The 17488-nt window shown below is 58.2% G+C and overlaps 1 protein-coding gene across 2 annotated transcripts in view; it reads left to right on the top strand.

Moving 5' to 3' along the window:
- Window positions 1-17488, top strand: part of DLEC1 (DLEC1 cilia and flagella associated protein) — a 60769-nt gene that overhangs the window by 41816 nt on the left and 1465 nt on the right. For both annotated transcript variants that reach the window (XM_075547043.1, XM_075547044.1), the window contains exons 14-34: window positions 12-70; window positions 582-750; window positions 1150-1243; window positions 1371-1501; window positions 1597-1755; window positions 4687-4826; window positions 5067-5220; window positions 5742-5852; window positions 7441-7571; window positions 7958-8149; window positions 9442-9512; window positions 9997-10148; window positions 10946-11064; window positions 11581-11651; window positions 14524-14729; window positions 14831-14947; window positions 15033-15158; window positions 15296-15390; window positions 15605-15689; window positions 15816-16022; window positions 17206-17367. In XM_075547043.1, coding sequence (XP_075403158.1) covers window positions 12-70; window positions 582-750; window positions 1150-1243; window positions 1371-1501; window positions 1597-1755; window positions 4687-4826; window positions 5067-5220; window positions 5742-5852; window positions 7441-7571; window positions 7958-8149; window positions 9442-9512; window positions 9997-10148; window positions 10946-11064; window positions 11581-11651; window positions 14524-14729; window positions 14831-14947; window positions 15033-15158; window positions 15296-15390; window positions 15605-15689; window positions 15816-16022; window positions 17206-17367 — 2751 coding nt within the window. The remainder of the gene's footprint in view (window positions 1-11; window positions 71-581; window positions 751-1149; window positions 1244-1370; window positions 1502-1596; window positions 1756-4686; window positions 4827-5066; window positions 5221-5741; window positions 5853-7440; window positions 7572-7957; window positions 8150-9441; window positions 9513-9996; window positions 10149-10945; window positions 11065-11580; window positions 11652-14523; window positions 14730-14830; window positions 14948-15032; window positions 15159-15295; window positions 15391-15604; window positions 15690-15815; window positions 16023-17205; window positions 17368-17488) is intronic.

Raw genomic sequence — 17488 nt, 5'->3', positions numbered from 1 at the left:
TTGTCTTGCAGCCCAGGACTTGTCACAGTGTGCTCCAGCTGCTGCTAGAGCACGTACCGAACCCCACAGGGTGAGCAGGCACGGGGCTCGATGGGGACACTTTTGGAGAAGGTGCTGGGAAGGGACGAACAAGTCATTTGACCCTCAGTGGGCCTTAGAGAGCTGTTATACTTCTGCTTTGCCCTGGCATCTCGTCCTGGAGTGGGCACCCTGCTTGGGGCAGGCTTGGGGCCCAAGGTGGTTGTTTTGCTCTGTGGTGGGCCTCTCCATATCCTAAGCAAGCATCAGGGTGGGTCCACGTCTGCCTTGCACAGAGATCACAGGCCAGGGCACTGCAACGGGGGTCTCAAGACAGCGGGGGGTGTGAGGTGTGCCCCTGTCCTGAGCCCCAGGCTGGATGGTTGTCTCGGATACCATGTTGTATTACCTTCTCAGGGTCGTGACCAGTGTTCCTCCCCTTAGGTCCCTAGGGCCAGGAGAGAGTTTCTAGTTCAGAAGGAGACTCAAAATGAGGCACACGGGGCTGGGAGTGTGCAGGGACCAGGGGCTGCAGGCTCCCGGCTCAGGGGGGCTGTGTTCAGTTCAGACACCCAGAGACCGAGGGAGACACCCTGCGCGGAGGAGAACGTGATTGCGCTGGAAGTGGAGGTCAAGGGCTCGGTGGAGCCTTTCAAGGTGCTCTTAGAGCCGTACGCCCTCATCATCCCGGGCGAGAACTACGTTGGCATCAACGTGAAGAAAGGCTTTAAGGTGGGTCGTTGTCCGCGCCGGCCGGGTGGGGCTGAGCTGGGGTCCGGGTGCCGGAAGGAAGCCCCTGCAAGGGGTCTGAGGCTGCTGCTCCCCGAGGTCCTGCACACAGTCTCATCCACACAGACACCGGGCCCCAGTGTGTCTGTCTTATTCCATCAGCTCCCCAGCATCCTGTGAGGCAGGGCAGTGGAGCCATGCCTGGGCTCCTGGCCCTTTGGCAGGCCGGGGCGTCCAGAGCTCTGCCTGCAAGGCCTGCATGGTGGACTGAGAGCATTCGTGGGCTGTGAGCAGCCAGGAATGTCCAGGGCAGGGAGCCTGTGTTGCCCAGCCCTGCGGCAGGCATGCATTTGGCAAAGACAGGTTGTGCCCCGGCAGTGTGACTTGCGGTGTGTCTTTCAGATGTGGAACCACAGCAAGTCACCCATCAGATACATGTGGGAGAAGACCAGCGCCTGCCACATCATTGAGGTGGAACCCTGTGCTGGCACCATCGGTACCGTGAGCCTGGAGGGAGGGGGTCTTCCCTAGGACGGTGGGGACAGAGGGGACAAAAAGACAGTGGAGTTGGGACATGTGGGCCCCGCCCCAGAGGGACACTTTCTCCTCTCCTCTCCCCCCAGAGCCCAACGAAGTGGGTGATTTTGTGTTGAACTTCACTGGGGGTACTCCGGGGGCCACGAGCCAGGACCTGCTGTGCAAAATCAGAAACTCGCCCTCGCCGGTGGTGCTGCACATCGAGGCGGCCTTTAAGGTGCCGCAGCCTTTCCAGTAAGGGGAGTGGGGGGTTGGGTGGTCGTTGAGTCCACTCCCGGGGGGCTCAGCGACAGGCCCCTGTGCATGTCTTAGGGACCTGTACTTGCTCTTGATATCTCCGCCCTGGAGCTCGGTCTGCTCCGCCTGGGCCAGAAAGTCTCACACTCCATCCAGATCCAGAACGTCAGCCAGCTGCCCGCCATGTGGCGCATGATGGAGAGCACCGGCTGCCTGGAAGAAAGGCAGGAGCTGGTAAGTCGTTGGCTGGCACCTGGCAGCCAGTCGCCTTGTGTCCTCTGGCCACCGGAACTTGTGCTGGCGAATTCAGACCTTTGAGGCAGGAAGTGTTCTGCCTGGTAGTGTCTCCCGCCCCACCCTCACGAAGGCAGTTATTTGGGGGGGTTCTTCCTACCTGAACCCTGTACCTTTTGTTATTGCTGTGGTCCTTGGTGCCACCATTAGAACAGGGGTCTCCCCTCTGTTGGAGTAGGTAGAGTTAAAAGGAGAATGGGCGGCCACGTGTCGCTGGGCAGGAAGTTTCCAAGGCTGCTGCAGCCAAGCCCAAGGACAAGTTCCCTGCCTCGGGAAAAGGGAGCAAGTTTTCCCAGGCTCACCCCAAAGTACCCACCCTCTCAGGGCTTCTGCCTGCCTTTCAGTGGTATCCAGACAAGGGCTTGCAGGCAAACTGAGTTAGGTTTCTTCTCCTCTGAACTAGCTGATGTAGCCCCCTCCCTCTGTTTGCCTCCTCCTCTCCCTCCGTCCTCCACAACTATTCCTGTTTCTTCTTTCGCTGTAAACAGACTCAGCAGCTTGCTGCCATGGGGTCCGTTCTGACTCACAGTGACCGTGGAGGGCAGGGCCAAACTGCCCCCAGGGCTTCCCAGACTGCACCTCTTGACCAGAGCAGATAGCCTCATCTGCCTCCCGAGCTGCTGCTGGTGGGTTTGAACTGCTGACTTTGCCGTTAGCAGCCCAACATTCTTCACACTACGCAGACCAGAGCTCCTACTACGTGCATGGGAAATAAGTGTTATCTTCATTTGACATGGCTCTGCATTTAAGTCAATGTGCCTCCAGCCTGTCCCTAACTACCAGCAGTTAGATGTTGTCGCTATGCAGGTGAGACCCTTAGGCGAGCGAGACCCTCCTTCTCACTGCCTCCAGCAGAGGCCTCTGTGCTACTTGCTCACCCACTCACTTTTCCTGCCAAGCCAGAGAAAGGCCTTCAGAGCCTACAGACATGGTGTTTGTAACCTTCCTTTCTCCACACCCCCTCCCCCGTCCGCCCCGCCCCATGAAGTCAGTGTTCCTTACCGACTTCCTCTCCTCTGTGGGCACTCTGGAACTTAGATGCTAGGGCCGGCCCCTTCTCATCAAATCGCTAACACCTTTGCTGAGAGCCGTGACCAAGTCTCTTAGGTAGCACTTAGTCATTCCTGGCCCCGACCCAAGGTTTACTGGTTTCTTAGAGAGGATCCTAGCACCACCAAAGCCTGGGGCAGGAGCAGGGGCAGGGGCTGGGGCTGGGCAGGAGCTGGGGCAGGGGCTGGGACTGGAGCTAGGACTGGGCCTGGGACTGGAGCTGGGACTGAGGCAGGGGCTGGGGCAGGGGCAGGAGCAGGAGCTGGGACTGGGACTGGGGCTGAGGCTGGGACTGGGACAGGAGCTGGGACTGGGGCAGGAGCAAGAGCTGGGGCAGGGGCTGGGACTGGGGCAGGGACTGGGGCTGAGGCAGGGGCAGGGGCTGAGGCAGGGGCAGGGGTTGGGGCTGAGGCTGGGACTGGAACAGGGGCTGGGGCAGGGGCAGCGGTTGGGGCTTGGACCAGAGTAAGGGCCAGGGCATTATCAGTATCGTGATTGTTCACACACAGAAGCCCCATATATAGAATGAAGTCTAACTGCTCAGGTGCCCCCAGCCCTTTCTGGCCTCTCCCTACTGTCCATCCCTTGCCCCAGGCATTCCTGGGGAAGCCCCGGGGCCTTCTCAGAGTACAGGTGGAAGCTCGCGGACCTCAACCAATCTCTTCATGTGGCAGAGGAAAGACCCAGAGGAACACAGGTTGCCCCAGACTCCCCCAGCTAACGGGTGGTGGCATGAGAACGGAGCCTGGCTTTCTGATTTCCAGTCTGTATTTTACCTGCACTGGGAAGGTTATCGACATTTTATCATTGAAATACCTGTTAACCTTACAGAATGTCAATGTCATAACCGAGGCTGGGAGGAACCCTCTCACTAGTCTGATCTCTCAGAGAGTACTTACTGCTGGGGTGGAGGCTTGTTAGATGCTCTAAGTCGGGAGGCACCGAGCTGCTGAACCCCAGCCCTGGATCACAGCTGCACCCCAGGGCTCCAGGGCCAATGAATGCCCTCGGTGAAGTCCCCCTCGGTGAAGTCCCGGCCACCCTTCCTCCCAACTCAGGAAGGTAAAAACCATTAACGCCCTGGAGCCAGGGCTCAGGCTGGCAGAGTGGGAGCCAGAGGGTGGACCTGGCCCACATGCCAAGCCCGTGGGTCAAGGACACAAGGTGGACAGGCCTCTGTCTGGGGCCACCCTTGTATTCACTGAGTATATCAGGGAAGGGAGGCAACAGAGTGTAGCCTTTTTGCATCCTGCAATGGGTCCCTCTGGGTGTAGCCTTTTTGCATCCTGCAATGCCCTCCTGGGACCCTTCTCTAAGGGCTGTCACAGAGGCAGGGCAGGGGGCCCTCCCAGGTGGGGGCCCTTGTCCCTTCCCCTGTCCCTCTGTCTGTGCGACTGAGGAGTAATTCAGACCAGAGCCTATGGTGGGTGTGGGTTAGGGGGACAGAGTGAGGAGACCAGAGGGTGCAAATGATCTCATGAGAGACCTCTCAGAAGGCACTGCCCTCCTTCCCAGCCTGGCACAAAGGCTCACCCTCCTGATCCCCAGCTGAGCCTCCCCCTAGAGACCCCGCCCCTGGCCCCTCCCCTCTCAGTGAAAGGACACCACCTGCCTGTCCACTGCTGTAACTTGGGGAGACTGTGTTTACCCCTCACTCCTGAGACTCAGTCCACTGGATGCTCCACCACGTCATCTTCTCATGGCCTTCTGACTCTTTGAAGAGCTGAGGCTGCCTGGAGCTGCGGCTGCTTGGCAACCACCAACAGCCTCTAGGTCCTCTACAGCTCCAAGTGCTCCCCCCACCCCCATTCTCTCTCTCAGGAGTCCCACTTTGACATTGAGCCCTCGAGCGGTCAGCTGCATCCCCTGGGAGAGTGCAAAGTGCATATCACCTTTGAGGCCTTGCTCTGCCAGAGCTTGCGGACGGTCCTGGAGCTGCAGGTGGAAGACGGGACCTGGAGGTAAGGGAACCCTAGAGAAGCAAGTCCAGGGACACTCACATGTAAAAGAGAGCTTTATATCAAGAAGTAATTACATATCAAACAAACATCCCAGCCTGGTCCAGATCAAGTCCATATATCTAAAGACCAGAACCTTTTCTCATACCCTCCCTGTAGATACAAGCTACTTGGTTCACTTGGGTCTTTGTAGCATGCCTCCCCAAGTGGGCCCCATCTGGACAAGGGGCTCTTGTGTTCCAGCTACCTCCCAGTGTGTGCTGAGGTCCAGGCACCCCATGTGTACCTGCAGAGCAGCCAGGTGCAGCTCAGCACCCTCTACCTGGATGTGCCCACAAAGGCAGCTGTCACCCTCATCAATGGGACACTTCTGCCCACCCGGTTCCAGTGGGGGAACGTGAGTATGCCTGCAGCCCCCAGCAACAAGTCCCATTTAGTGAGCGATGCGCCCCCTCAGGTGTCCTTCAGAATAAATCCTTAGCCTGCCCCTTGCCTCATAGTGCCTCTCAAAGTTTGGCCCCTCTGTGGAACAACCAATGGTGTTTGGCAGTTCCCGCCCCCGTCCCTCCCAGCCAGAGAAATCCGTGACTGGTCAGCTGCTGGGAGCCTAGCAGTGGCCCTGACCTCCAGGCTGCCATGCACAAGTTCTGAGTGCCTCCGAGGCTCCCCCTGCTCCCCATCAACTGGGCCTCCTAGGGCTGCTTGCGTAGTCCAGGAAGCCCCCCCGCCTGAGGGGGGTGAGGCCCACGGGTAGAAGGAAGCTATGGTTGATCCCCCAGAAGCGAATGCCCAGCCCTATTGGTCCTGCTGACATAGTCCCCCTCCCAGGGTGCCACCTCCCAGAGAAGCATTTTCTGGGCCCTGGGCTCATCCTAGGAGTCCGGCATGTGACCATATACCCACCCATGTGTCTGCCAGCTCCTGGGGCACCAAGCAGCCCTCTGCACTGCAACAATCTCACCCAAGCGCGGCACGCTAGGCCCCGGAGAGGAGCGCTGGCTCACCTTGGAGCTGACTGCCCACACCCAGGTGAGCACGGCATTGAGGACCAAGGGCCTGGTGGGGTGTCCTGTCTGGTTTCTGCACCATGCATGCAGGGAGGGCCCCCCTCCGGCCCACACCTGGTCCTCGTGGATGGGGAGGGGGGTTGCTGCATTTGGGGCACAACCTGTCAGGCCTGCGCTGGAGACACCAGGGCAGGTAGCCTGGATGTGCCTCCAAACCAATGGTCCAGGCCCTGCCTTTGGCAGCAACGTCAGCCCTCACCAGGCCTTTTTCTGTGGCACAGATGGGACCAGCTTTCCCAGCGAGCCAGAGAACAAGGGCCTCTTGGATCAGGCCCTGCACTGAGTGCTGCTGGGGGAGGCCAGCTCCTCCCCGGGAGAAACAGAGCATTCCCCGACAGTGACCAGGAGAAGGCTGCCAGAGCAGGACAGTCAGTCTGTGTGCCTTTGCCGACTCCCTTTTTATCACGGTGACGGAGGATACGACCCCCTCCTCACAGAGAGAGGCTTGTAGAGCCGGACCCCATTCTTCATGGGCAGACCTGGTGGGGGTGGGCTTTCCTGCACAGCTGAGTCCGACCAAGCTCTGAGGTGATGCACAGAAGGGCCAAGACATGAAGCATGGGGTAGGCGGCTCTGGGAGGCCATGCTTTCTGGCCTGTGGTTGACCTGCGGGACGCAATGCCCATCGAGAACGACAGAAGCACTGCCAGGCTGAGTTCTAGCAGCCTCATGAGATTACACGCGCAGCTGGAAGCGACCGGTCCACAGGACTGATGGCCTACGACCTGAGACCAGAAGAGCTAGATGGTGCCCCGAGTCCCACTACCAGACCCACTCTGGGCAGGACCACAATAGAAGAGACCAGACAGAATCAGAAGGAACACAAAAGGAGAACAAGATTCAAGATCATCCAAGAGTCGAGTCCGATAGAGAAGAGTGGAGCCCCTGATAAACCCCTCAAGCCCAGAACTGAAGCTGTCAGCAGGCGTCAACTTTCCGCCAGACAACAGGTAGACCTGTGAGACGAACACTAACGGCAGGGATGCGCACTCCCAGAAGATGCAGCCAGGTGAGGCCAGGAGAGCACGGCCTTGATGTAGAGTTTGGGGAGCAGGAAGGGGCAGGAATGAAGGACAAATGGAAATGGGGAGCACAAGAAAGACGTAGGAAGGGCACTTACTCAACCAATACCCCGAAACCAAGTTTGAATAAATGTTCTACTGGGGGACTGATTGGCTTTGTAAACGTTCACCCAAACACGCAAACAGAAAGGTTTAAAAGAAATAAATGCACTGACTCTTCAGAAGTCCACTTTGGGGAGTGGGGGTGAGGGGATCTTAACCTGCTGCCTGGAGATGTCTGGAGCCCCAGTTCAGCCATAAGCCCTGAGCAAGGGTCAAGGCCTCCCAGGGCCAGGCCAGGAGGGGCTGTGGGCTGAGCTCCCAGGCTGGGCCTGTGGACAGTGACTCACTGCAGAGATGGATGGGCCTGACGAGAGACGAAAGCCACCCCGCAGCCACTGCTACCCACTGCTGAGGCCCCGGCCATGGGCCTTCCCTGTGGGGTCTTCCCACATCACCACGTGACCAAGGGACTGGCTTTTCTTGTAGGAAGAGCTGACTGAGCTGGCCCTCCCTTGCTATGTGTCAGGCATGGCGGAGCCACTGGCCCTTGGCATTGTGGGGAAGGCCCAGGGACTTCAAGTGACCATCACTGTCTCTGTGGAGGGCTCCGAGAGCAGGTGAGCCCGGGCCGAGGGCTGGGGCCAGAGGGTTGCGGTGACCCCACAGGAGACCAGTGCCATCGCGTGCTGGGATCCACCCCAGCCCCTCCCTCTGGCCTTTCGCCACACACTCGGGGACACGGTGTCCAGACAGGCTGGAGATGACGGGAACTTGGACCTTCCCCTACAGAGCCAGCAGCCGGGAGATGGGCTGGGCTGCCCCTGGCTGGGGAGAGCTTCCACAGGGGTATGGGTGGTCAGGAGAGGTGTGGTACTTCAAGGAAGAGGGGTCTGAGCATGAAGCCTGGCTCCTGGGCAGCTCCCCCACCCCACCCACCCCTGCCCAAGGTGACAGGACTGGGTAAGGGTGGCATGTAACACAGTCCCCCTGGGTCCCGGGGCAGTGTCTTCCTCACGGAGCAGGGCCCAAGCCATTTGGAGGAGCTCCGCCTGGACTTTGGCTCAGCTGTGCCGCTGAGAACCCGCGTGGACTGCCAGCTCATCCTGACCAATCATTCACCGATCCAGACCCCTTTTGCCCTTGATTTTGAGTACTTCGGGCACTCCCAAAACAGCATGAGCAAAAAGGCCAGCATGTAAGGGCTCCTGCCTCCTTCCTGAGGGAGGCATCCCAGACTTGGGGTGAGGTTGGCAGAAAGGGCAAGAGGATGTGATTTTGCATGTGGATGTGGGGACACACTGAGAAGCCATGGCTCCTGCGGCCCACCTCCCAGGCAATGAGTGGATATGTGGGAGAGGCAGCTGGCCAACCCTTTCTCTGCAGCCCAACCTGCTGGGATGCCAGGCTTCCTGATATCCCTGGGGGGTTGGGGGCCCATGGATGTGGCGGGATTTCCCTGGGCGGAGGGATTTGTGTGGCAATGAGTGAGCCCCTGGGTTAACAGTGTACCTGGGCTGGCATGTGCCGGCAAGGCAGCGGAGCACAATAGCTATTGGCAAAACTGCTTGCTGTGGTCAAGGGCAGAGGCGAGGCCGGGAGCACCGTTTACCCAGACAAGCAGACGGATGCATGCACACACGCACTCATGCACACACGCACTCGCACTCACGCACGCACTGGAGTCAGCTAGGAGAGCCGATTACTAGATAGCCAAACAGTGCGATCAAGATCAGCTACGGGCAGAGTGTTTACAGCACAGAAAGGGGCAACGCTGAAAATTAAGGTGGAGCAGAGGGGCGGCACAGGATGCATCGGCACCCAGCTACCAGTGGCCTCCAGGTCAGGAACAACTGTGAGGCCGGGCAGGACTGGGCAGCGCTTCCTTCTCTTATGCCCAGAGCCACTATGAGTTGGTACTGACTGATGGCATCTACAACATCAACAAGTGAAGGCTCTTTTCCTAGAGAGCAAATGGACCAGCACACTGCTACGTGACACCTTACCACCAAATCTAAGGCGGGGGCAGCCCAGCATTAAAAGTCACTGTCATGAGCGGGGGTGGGGGACAAGGGAAAGGTGTGCACAAACTGTTTCTAAACTAAAAGCCCACTCTCCACAATGACAGTGTACACCCGAGGGTGGACAGCTGCCAGTGGGCAAAACTAGAAAGGGGCAGTTTCAGAAGACTAGACCAGAGATGGGGAGAGGCTGTATTCAGGGGTCATCCAGGCACAGAACCTGGGGGTTTGGGAGAGAGGATCCCCAGGGTTCTGGGGCTGGGACTTTGGGGATTTGGAAGGGGTGCAGGGGAAGCTAGGCCAGACAAGGAGGTGAGGAAGAGGTCAGAGCAGCTCTCCCTGGGAGGGAGGAGAGAGCCTCCTCCCTCAGCTGGGAACCTGGTTGAGGCTGGTTGCCATGGGCAGAGGGTGGAAGCTTGGGAAGGGCATGGATGTCTTGATGCTGTTCCTACGTCTCTGTCTTCTAAAGCCATGACATGGCCCCTGCACTGCTAAAGACCGCACGGATTCGAGAGCAGCTGGCCAAGCGTGAGCAGCTGGGTAAGAGCGCCACCCCCACCCCCCACCCCCAGGCAGGTGCTGCGGGGGTCAGGCCGCAGTCAGCTGAGATGCCATATGCATCTTCTCAAGTCAAGGTAATCAAGAAAGCCAAGGCCCTTCTCCTGATGCCTCCCTGTCCCACAGAAAGCCCTTTCACTGCTAGGGCACAGGGCCCATTGTTGACTTGAGATAGCTGGTCACCTGTGAGGAGCCCTGGTGGTATAGTGGCTACACATTGGGCTGTGATCTGCATGGTCGGCAGTTCGAAACCACCAGCAGCAACTTGGGAGAAAGACTGGCCTTTCTACTCCCATAAACAGTCGCTAGTCTCTGGGTTCTGGGGTCTCAGCATGAGGGTCTACTTCACCCGACCAAGGCAAGACTGGGGTGACTTGTCTGTGACAGTGTGATGCCAACACCTGAGTGCTTGTTTGCACCTCATTCCCAACCGAGGCCTGAGTCTGCACTCATAACCCGCCCTCAGACTTCATGGAGAGCATGTTGTCCCACGGGAAAGGAGCCGCCTTCTTCCCCCGCGTTTCCCATGGCATGCTGGGATCCCACCAGCAGCTGAGCATTGGCCTCACAGGCTGTGCCAACATGTGGGGCGAGTACTGGGACAAGCTCATCTGCACGGTAGGGGCCTGCAGCCCGGGGGGCCGGGGAGCTGGGGTTTGGGTTTTTCTTACACAAAAGAAAGTCTAGAGTCCCATACTTTATTTCGCCTATTGCCCCTGTTTTAGAAAAAAAAAAATTAACCAAGTGCCCCCCTGGCAATTAAAAACGTTTATACTGTAGCGGAGTGGGTTCCTCACTGGGAGGCTAATGGCACCGCCAGCAGTGCGAAACCTCCACAGGAAAAGGGGCGGCTCTCTACTCCCATAAAGGGCTACAGTCTGGGACACCCACAGAGGCAGGTCTCCCCGTTAGGAGTCAGAATGGATTTGAAGGCGTTGGGTTTGGATCCTCCCGGTGGGCCTCAGCAGCTGGTTTTACCGGCTTTGGGAAGCTCTGGTCTAGACAGCTGTATACTGGAATGTAAATACTGAGTAATGCTGGGAAGGATTCAAGATTATTAGCATAATCTTTATTTAAGGGGGAAAATAGTTTTGGTGACTTTTTTTGTGAGAGAAATAGAAATTCTTCCCATTGGGAAAACACAGAGATTTGGTAGAGGTGGCCATCGGTGGCGGCCAAGGGTCAAGCTGGGGAGCTCGGCAGGCTGTGGGCTGGTTCAAAGAGTGGGGCCAGGCCAGAAGGAAAGGAAAAGCTGGGCTGGGAGCTAGGAATCCCCCATCTGTGGATCTGGGGTGGGCATCAGCTGGCTGTGATCATGAGGCAGAGACCTTGGCCGGGCTAGCAAGAAGAGTTGGGGGGGGGGCAGGGAGTAGGAGGGTTGGGAATCCGGGCAAAGAGCTGGTGTGCACCTGCAGGTGGGAGACCTGCCTCCAGTGGTCATCCACGTGCACATGGCTGTGGTGGGCTGCCCCATCAGCTCCCTGAGGACCACCTACTACACCATGGACCGGTGCTACAAGGAGCCAATCATCAGGTGCCTGGTTCACAGCCCCACCCTCAGTTCTCCAATGCTCCCTGAAACTCTCTGGCCTGAGCTCCCTCTGCCCTCCAGCCTGGGTCACTCCCATAGGTGTGTTGCTTTCCAGCTGGGCTGGCACCGCTTGGGGCCACCAGCATGAAGACCCCAGGTCAGGGCTAGCCTGAAGGAGAGAGCCCTCCCACCGTCTGTACACCTCTGAGGGCTTGGAGTGGTAGAAGTCATGAGTGTTCAGTATGGAGAAAGGTCAGGGCCACACCCATAGTCCCCACACACCGTTTCTGGAAGCGGCACAGGTGGCACAGTGTGGGGTGGGGGTTGATGGCAGTGAGTAGCCCAGAGTTGACTCCCAGGTACTGCCTCGGGTCCCAGTAACTTGGGCAAAAGCAACAGACCCCGGAAATACCTTCTACCTTCCTGAGTCTGCCCTCCCCCAGTCCTCATCTCAAAGAACCCCGAGCTGCAGGGTGTGCCTGGCTGTGGTCATGCTAAGCCTGGTTTCCGTACCCTCAGGTTTGGCACCCAGCTCTCTGGAGGAGACACGGTCACCCGGATCCTTCGCCTGAATAACTCCAGCCCCTGTGGTGAGATGCTCTCGAGATAAGTCGGGGCTCTCCACACAGGCTGTGCTTTGTGGCAGCTGGGCCAGGCGGGAAGAAGGGGTTGGGACATGCTGACCTACGGATAAGACCAAGGAGTCCAAAGTGGCCCAGATCATACATGAGTCACTGATCGAGGCACCTGAAGGCCAAGGTGGGGACAGTGTCCAAGGCAGCTCAAGGCTGCTAGAGAGTTACTAGAGTCCTTCAGGACAGGGCTTGCCCTTGCTCAACCTTGGGCCTCCCAGTGTTGATGAGTCCAATGCCTTACTCTCACTGGGGGTCACTTTGCATGGGGACAGACACCTCAGGGGACCCCTTCTCATTGCTTTAGCTGTGCCTCAGCCACATGCCACATGCCCTGGGCTGGGGCTACCTACCAAGGGGACAGGAGGACGGTGCCAGAGGGCTGGGCATCCTGATGTGTCTGAAGGCCAGAGTATTGCAGAGTGGGTGGAAGAGACCCAAGCCAGGCTGTCTTGTGGGCAGGGGTGCTCCCACTAATTTCAGGAGGAAGGTTCAGCCAGCCTGGCCTGAGGAGCATATTGTGGGCACCAGGGAGATCACGGAGGCCTGAGGGAGCCAGCCCAGATCATACATGAGTCACCTGGGGAGCTGAAGGAATCCTGGGACCTGTGGAAGCCCACCCGAGTGCGGTCTCTCTGGGCAGGTCTTGGGCTTTGCCATTTTTAAGGGTACTTGGGTGAGTCTAATGTTCCGTCAAAGCGGAGGACTGCTGCGTTGTGTCTTTACTGCCGCCTGACTCCCAGATCTGTGCCGTTTTTAAGAGAGTGTCTTTCTTGCAGTGTCTGCCATTGTCTTCCTATGCCCGTCCGGTTCTCCTTGCATTCTGAGCCCTTTCAATGTATGTTCTTCGCCTCTCTGCTGTTTGATGTGTTGTGTCAGTCTGGGTAGACTAGAGAAACACATTCATATATACAAGAGCACTTGAACATTGAGAAAACATCCCAGCCCATTCCAGATCAAGTCCATACATCCAATATTAGCCCATATGTCTGACAGTAATCTATAAAGTCCTTTTCAGACTCATGAAACACATGCAATGATGCCGAATGCAGGAAAATCACAGGTCAGTGGGTAGAAAGATTTTGGATTCAGTGGTGATGTAAGCATCTCAGCGCTGGCAGGGGTCTCCATGTGGCTACTCCAGTTCCCAGGGTTGCATCAGGATAGGTCCATGTGGTTTCTTCTCAGGGATGTCTTGCAGGAAGTGAGCTTTGTCAGTAGAGAGTCTCCAAGGGAGTCTGCAGAGAGAGAGAGAGAGAGAGAGAGAGAGAGAGAGAGAGAGAGAGAGAGATGTCTCCCAACTCCAAGAACGAAGTACCAGATTTCCCAGAATTCTCAGGAGAAGGCCATGCCCACAGAAGTCTCATTGGCTATCTCCAGATTGACAGCCTAGACTCCACTCCCACACTCTTAATCCTTAAATTGACACCAGATTAGGGGACTACCACATGCGTGTTGGATTGTCCTCACAAAGTAGGCCTTTTAGCACCTGCCCATGTTCCATGTGGCTCCTTTCTTTAGTTTTCGCCTGGCCTTGTATTAACATTGTTACCCTGATGTCTTCTCATTGCATTTGCCTTGCACCCATGCCTCTGTTTTTTAGAGCAGAGAGCTGCATTGTTTTGTTTGTATTGATTGTAAACTCAGTCTGACTGCCTCTGTCTCTTATGGAAAAAGTCAGCGGACTCATACCTTTCCTCAGTTCTGTGATTTAGTCTGTGGAGCAGCACATCATTCTACCTCTACTTTGACGTCAGATGATTCGGTATATGGGGGTCGTCGGTGACCCTGGGGAAGGGGTGGGGGGAGTATGGGTGACATGTGGATGCTTCCTGAGCGGCAGAGAAACAGTGGTCCCTGGACGAGGTCCTCTAGTTCGGGACTGCTCATGGCAGGGCAGACCTGACTGGTTGAAGTGCTCCTGGGAAATGGTCAGGAGAGGTGAGGGTCTGATAACACCAGCGAGAGGGGAGACTGTGTGTGGCTGGTCCCCAGGAAGGAGGGGCAGGATTGAAGGCAGGCGGAAAGGGGATGACCGCATACATGCAGATGTGTAGGCTTGGAACAGAACTTGAAAGATTTCTGGCCTTGGGAATTTTGGGAGAAGAGGGAGCAGATGGAGGTGCCGCTGGTGGGCAAGGAAGGCTTGACATTGCCATGGTCAAAGCTAGGAGGGACGGCTGACTAGGAACATGCAGGGATGGACAACGGGAGGTGGGCGCGGTGTCCCATCTAGTTGGAGGCAGGTTTATGGTGGTGGCAATCTGCACAGCTTGGGGAATTGTCTCCAGCGATTCCCAGAGGAATGTTCAGTTCAACTGGAGTTAGGTTTTACCAGGCAGGTGGAAGGAGATAGGATCCCGGCAAGACACGTGACTCCCGGAGACTAGCCTGGCTGTGGAGGGAGGTGAATCCCAACGGGCTAACGGAGGATGGGGAAGACATCAGAGCACAGAGGTTGGCGGGATCACTGGAGGTCCCAGCGAGAGGCTGGAGAGCGAGAGAAAGTGGATTACCTGGAGTCCTGTGTTTGGACTTGGAGGCGACACCTGGGTCTCCTAACAGCAAAGTGACAGGAGGGCTAAAGATGACACAGCCAGATGGCACAAGGCTGTGAAGATTTTTTTAAAAATGAGAGCTGCTGACAAAAAGCAGTGATACTGGAGAGGCGGAGAGGCCTCCCTACACCGTGTGTGTGTGTGTGTGTGTGTGTGTGTGTGTGCGCGCGCGCGCGGGGGGGAGCCTCTGTCGGAGGAGCCCCGGGAGGAGGTCTAGGGAGCTCATCTTCTCCTTTCCTTCTCCTTCGCCCTGTTCCCCACACCTGCCCCAGACATCCGCCTGGACTGGGACACCTATGTTCCCGAGGACAGGGAGGAACAGCTAGTGGACCTGCTGGTGTTCTACGGGCCACCCTTCCCATTGCGGGACCAGGCTGGGAATGAGACCCTATGCCCCGAGAGCCTGGAGACCACCTCATGCTCCTCATCCTCCTGTCCCTCAGACATGTCCGTCATCAGCCACGAAGCTGTCCTGTCTGTGAGCAGAGGGCGGTGGTGGGCTGGCCGCTCTGTGAGGTGCTGAGGGGCGGGCAGTGGGCCAGCTGCATCTGTATAAGCCCGGGTCCTCCTTGGCGACAGGCGGAGAGCAGCAGCAGTGGCAGCAACAGGAAGGCTCCGAAGATCATCTCGGTCATTCTGCAGGAGCACCAGGGGGTGCCCTCTGATGACCTGTACTCTGTCAGCCCCAGGCAGGTGGTGAGTTGGGCTCAGAGCCTGCACGTGGGCGGGCGGGCCTGCCAGTGTACATGAGGCAGTGCTGAGGCTGCCCTGTCCGTGCCAGGTGGTCCCTGCTGGGGGCAGTAGCACCATCTACGTCTCCTTCACACCCATGGTCCTCAGTCCTGACACCCTGAGCAAGGTGGAGTGCACTGGCTATGCCCTGGGCTTCATGAGCTTGGACAGTGAGGTAAGCCCTCCTGGTCTGGGGTTGGGGGTCGAGGGGGGGGGCAGGGTCCCAGACACCACCGTCGCTCTCTCTGAGATGGCACCTGACGACAATGGCTCAGCCCAGGGGCTGCCAGTGATCAGGCTTGGGCCTGGCAGGTGGACAGAGAGAATCCAGGGAGGTGGCGGCGCCTGCAGGACTTTGCTGTGGGACCCCTGAGACTGGACTTGCATGGTCACGTGAGGCCCGCACAGTGAGTCCACTGGGCTGCCCCACTTTCCCAGGCCCCTGTGGGGAGCACCCTCACCACACCCTGCTGGGGACCAGCCAGGGTTCTGGGAGCCAGGGCACAAATGGAAGGGAGAAGCTAGCAAGTGAGGCAGGGAAACACTGGCTAGGGGCCTGATGGGCAGAGGGGCAGGCCAGTGGGCCTGAGGCCCAACCCAGCAGTGCCTGTTGCTGAGCAGGCTGAGTGTGGAGCTGGACTACGATGGGAGCATGGAATTCCAGCACCAAGCCAGTGACCTCATCCCTGAACATCCCTGCTTCGGGGTGAGCATGCTGTGGCTCCTGTATCTCCAGTACCCCTCTGGGTCGGCCTGGGCCCCACCATCCCCCCACCCCCGGTCCTGGGATTGAGGAGGCAAGGAGATGCAACTCTGCTCTGTGGCCGTCCAGGTGCTGAGTGAGCTGGTCACCACCCACCACCTGAAGCTGACCAACACGACAGAAATCCCACATTACTTCCGGCTCCTAGTCTCCAAGCCCTTCTCCATTTCCCACAACGGGGCCAGCGCCAGAGCGCCCAGCCCGGACCAGGAGCAGGACTATGAAGAGAGAGAAGCGGGCCAGCTGCTGGTGCTCCCGCCACAGGAGAACATGCTGGTCAGTGGAGGGTCCGCAGGCACTCACAGCCCAGGCACACACCCACCTGCAGCCAATGGCCCCCCTGTCACACACACTCACGCGCTGCTCTGCAGTCAATGTAGCTCCACTCACTCCTACTGAGAGGCGGACACACGCGCACACAGGCCTTGTTTGCAGACACGAGTGTCTGCCTGGCCCCGCCATGCCGGGGCAGCCGTCGCCCTGTGGGCACTCCCTGGGCTGTCTTGTCCACTTGCGGGCTACATTCTTGCTCCTAAGATGCTCCCCTATGTGGTCTGGAGTGCCTGTGCTACGGTTGGGCACGGTGTCAGGCCGAGAGCCCTCTCGAACCTCACCATGGAGTAGGGGAGACCGAGCAGTCTGCAGAGGGCAGGGCACCCTGGCCCCGGTTAGCCTTTGTCCCTTCTTCAAGCGCCCTGAGGGAATCCCAGGACCTAGCTGGCCCGCTCCACAAAGCTCCCCAGGAGACCCAGGCTTAGTTACCTGGTTTGGAAAAATCCTCTGGTAGCTCGTGGAGAGCCCAAGGGTTTCCAGAAAGATCTCCGCAAATGTCCCAGTGCCTCACCCTCCTGTGCCCGAGACAGGGCAGTGGCTTCCACCCAAACTTTGCTCCCAGTCTCTAGACCCAGACTAACCCTGTCCACACTGGTAGGCCCAGGTTGATTCTAAAGAACCCACTCTAGGGACCCGTGTTTGGGAACCACAGGGCCAAATCCCAGCCTCTCTGGCCTTAGTGACAGCCCAGTCCCCAGCTGCTCAGCTTCCACAGACTCGTGCTCCCTGCAGCCCACTCTGCCCGCAGCAGCAGAGGCCTCTGGAAACCCACCAGGGGCTCCTAATTGTCCTCAGGACACACCCACCATGGGGCTGCTCACTGCCTTCAGGGCACGCCCACCAGGAGGCTCCACACTGCCACCAGCCAGACTGCGGCCGTGGTCGGGCTAGGTGGCAAAGACCCATTTGCTTACTGGCCTACTCCCCTCTGTCTAGCTTCTGGACTGAGGGCAAGCCTGCCCATAGCCCTGGCACTAACGGGGTGCTGGCAGTGTCTGTGGAGTGAACAGGTGCACTGGTTGCAGGGTGGGAGGTGTGTTGCCTGGCTGGTTGCTGGGTTGGGCCCTTGCTGGGCATGCAGTGTGGTCGGAGGGAAGTGACACCGGCCCACCTCTCCTCTGCCCAGGTAAACGTGTCCTTCTCGTTATCTTTGGAGCTGCTCTCCTATCAGAAGCTCCCAGCTGACCAGATGCTGCCAGGAGTGGAGATTCAGCAGAGCCAGAATGGGGAAAGGAAGCTGGTGTTCACCCAGAATCTGCTCCTGGAGTATACCAACCAGACCACGCAGGCACGTCCGGCCGCCGAGCATGAAGCCTGGCTAGACCCAGGCTGGACCTGCATCTGCCAGGCTCCCAGGGGGACAAGCCCAGGCAGGACCCTCAGAATTAAAAGAGGCAGCCTCAGCCCCT

The sequence above is a fragment of the Tenrec ecaudatus genome, chromosome 4 (assembly GCF_050624435.1).
Source record: "Tenrec ecaudatus isolate mTenEca1 chromosome 4, mTenEca1.hap1, whole genome shotgun sequence".
Lineage (NCBI taxonomy): Eukaryota > Metazoa > Chordata > Mammalia > Afrosoricida > Tenrecidae > Tenrec > Tenrec ecaudatus.
The sequence above is the reverse complement of the archived record's forward strand: the minus strand, read 5'-3'. Positions and strand labels throughout refer to the sequence as shown.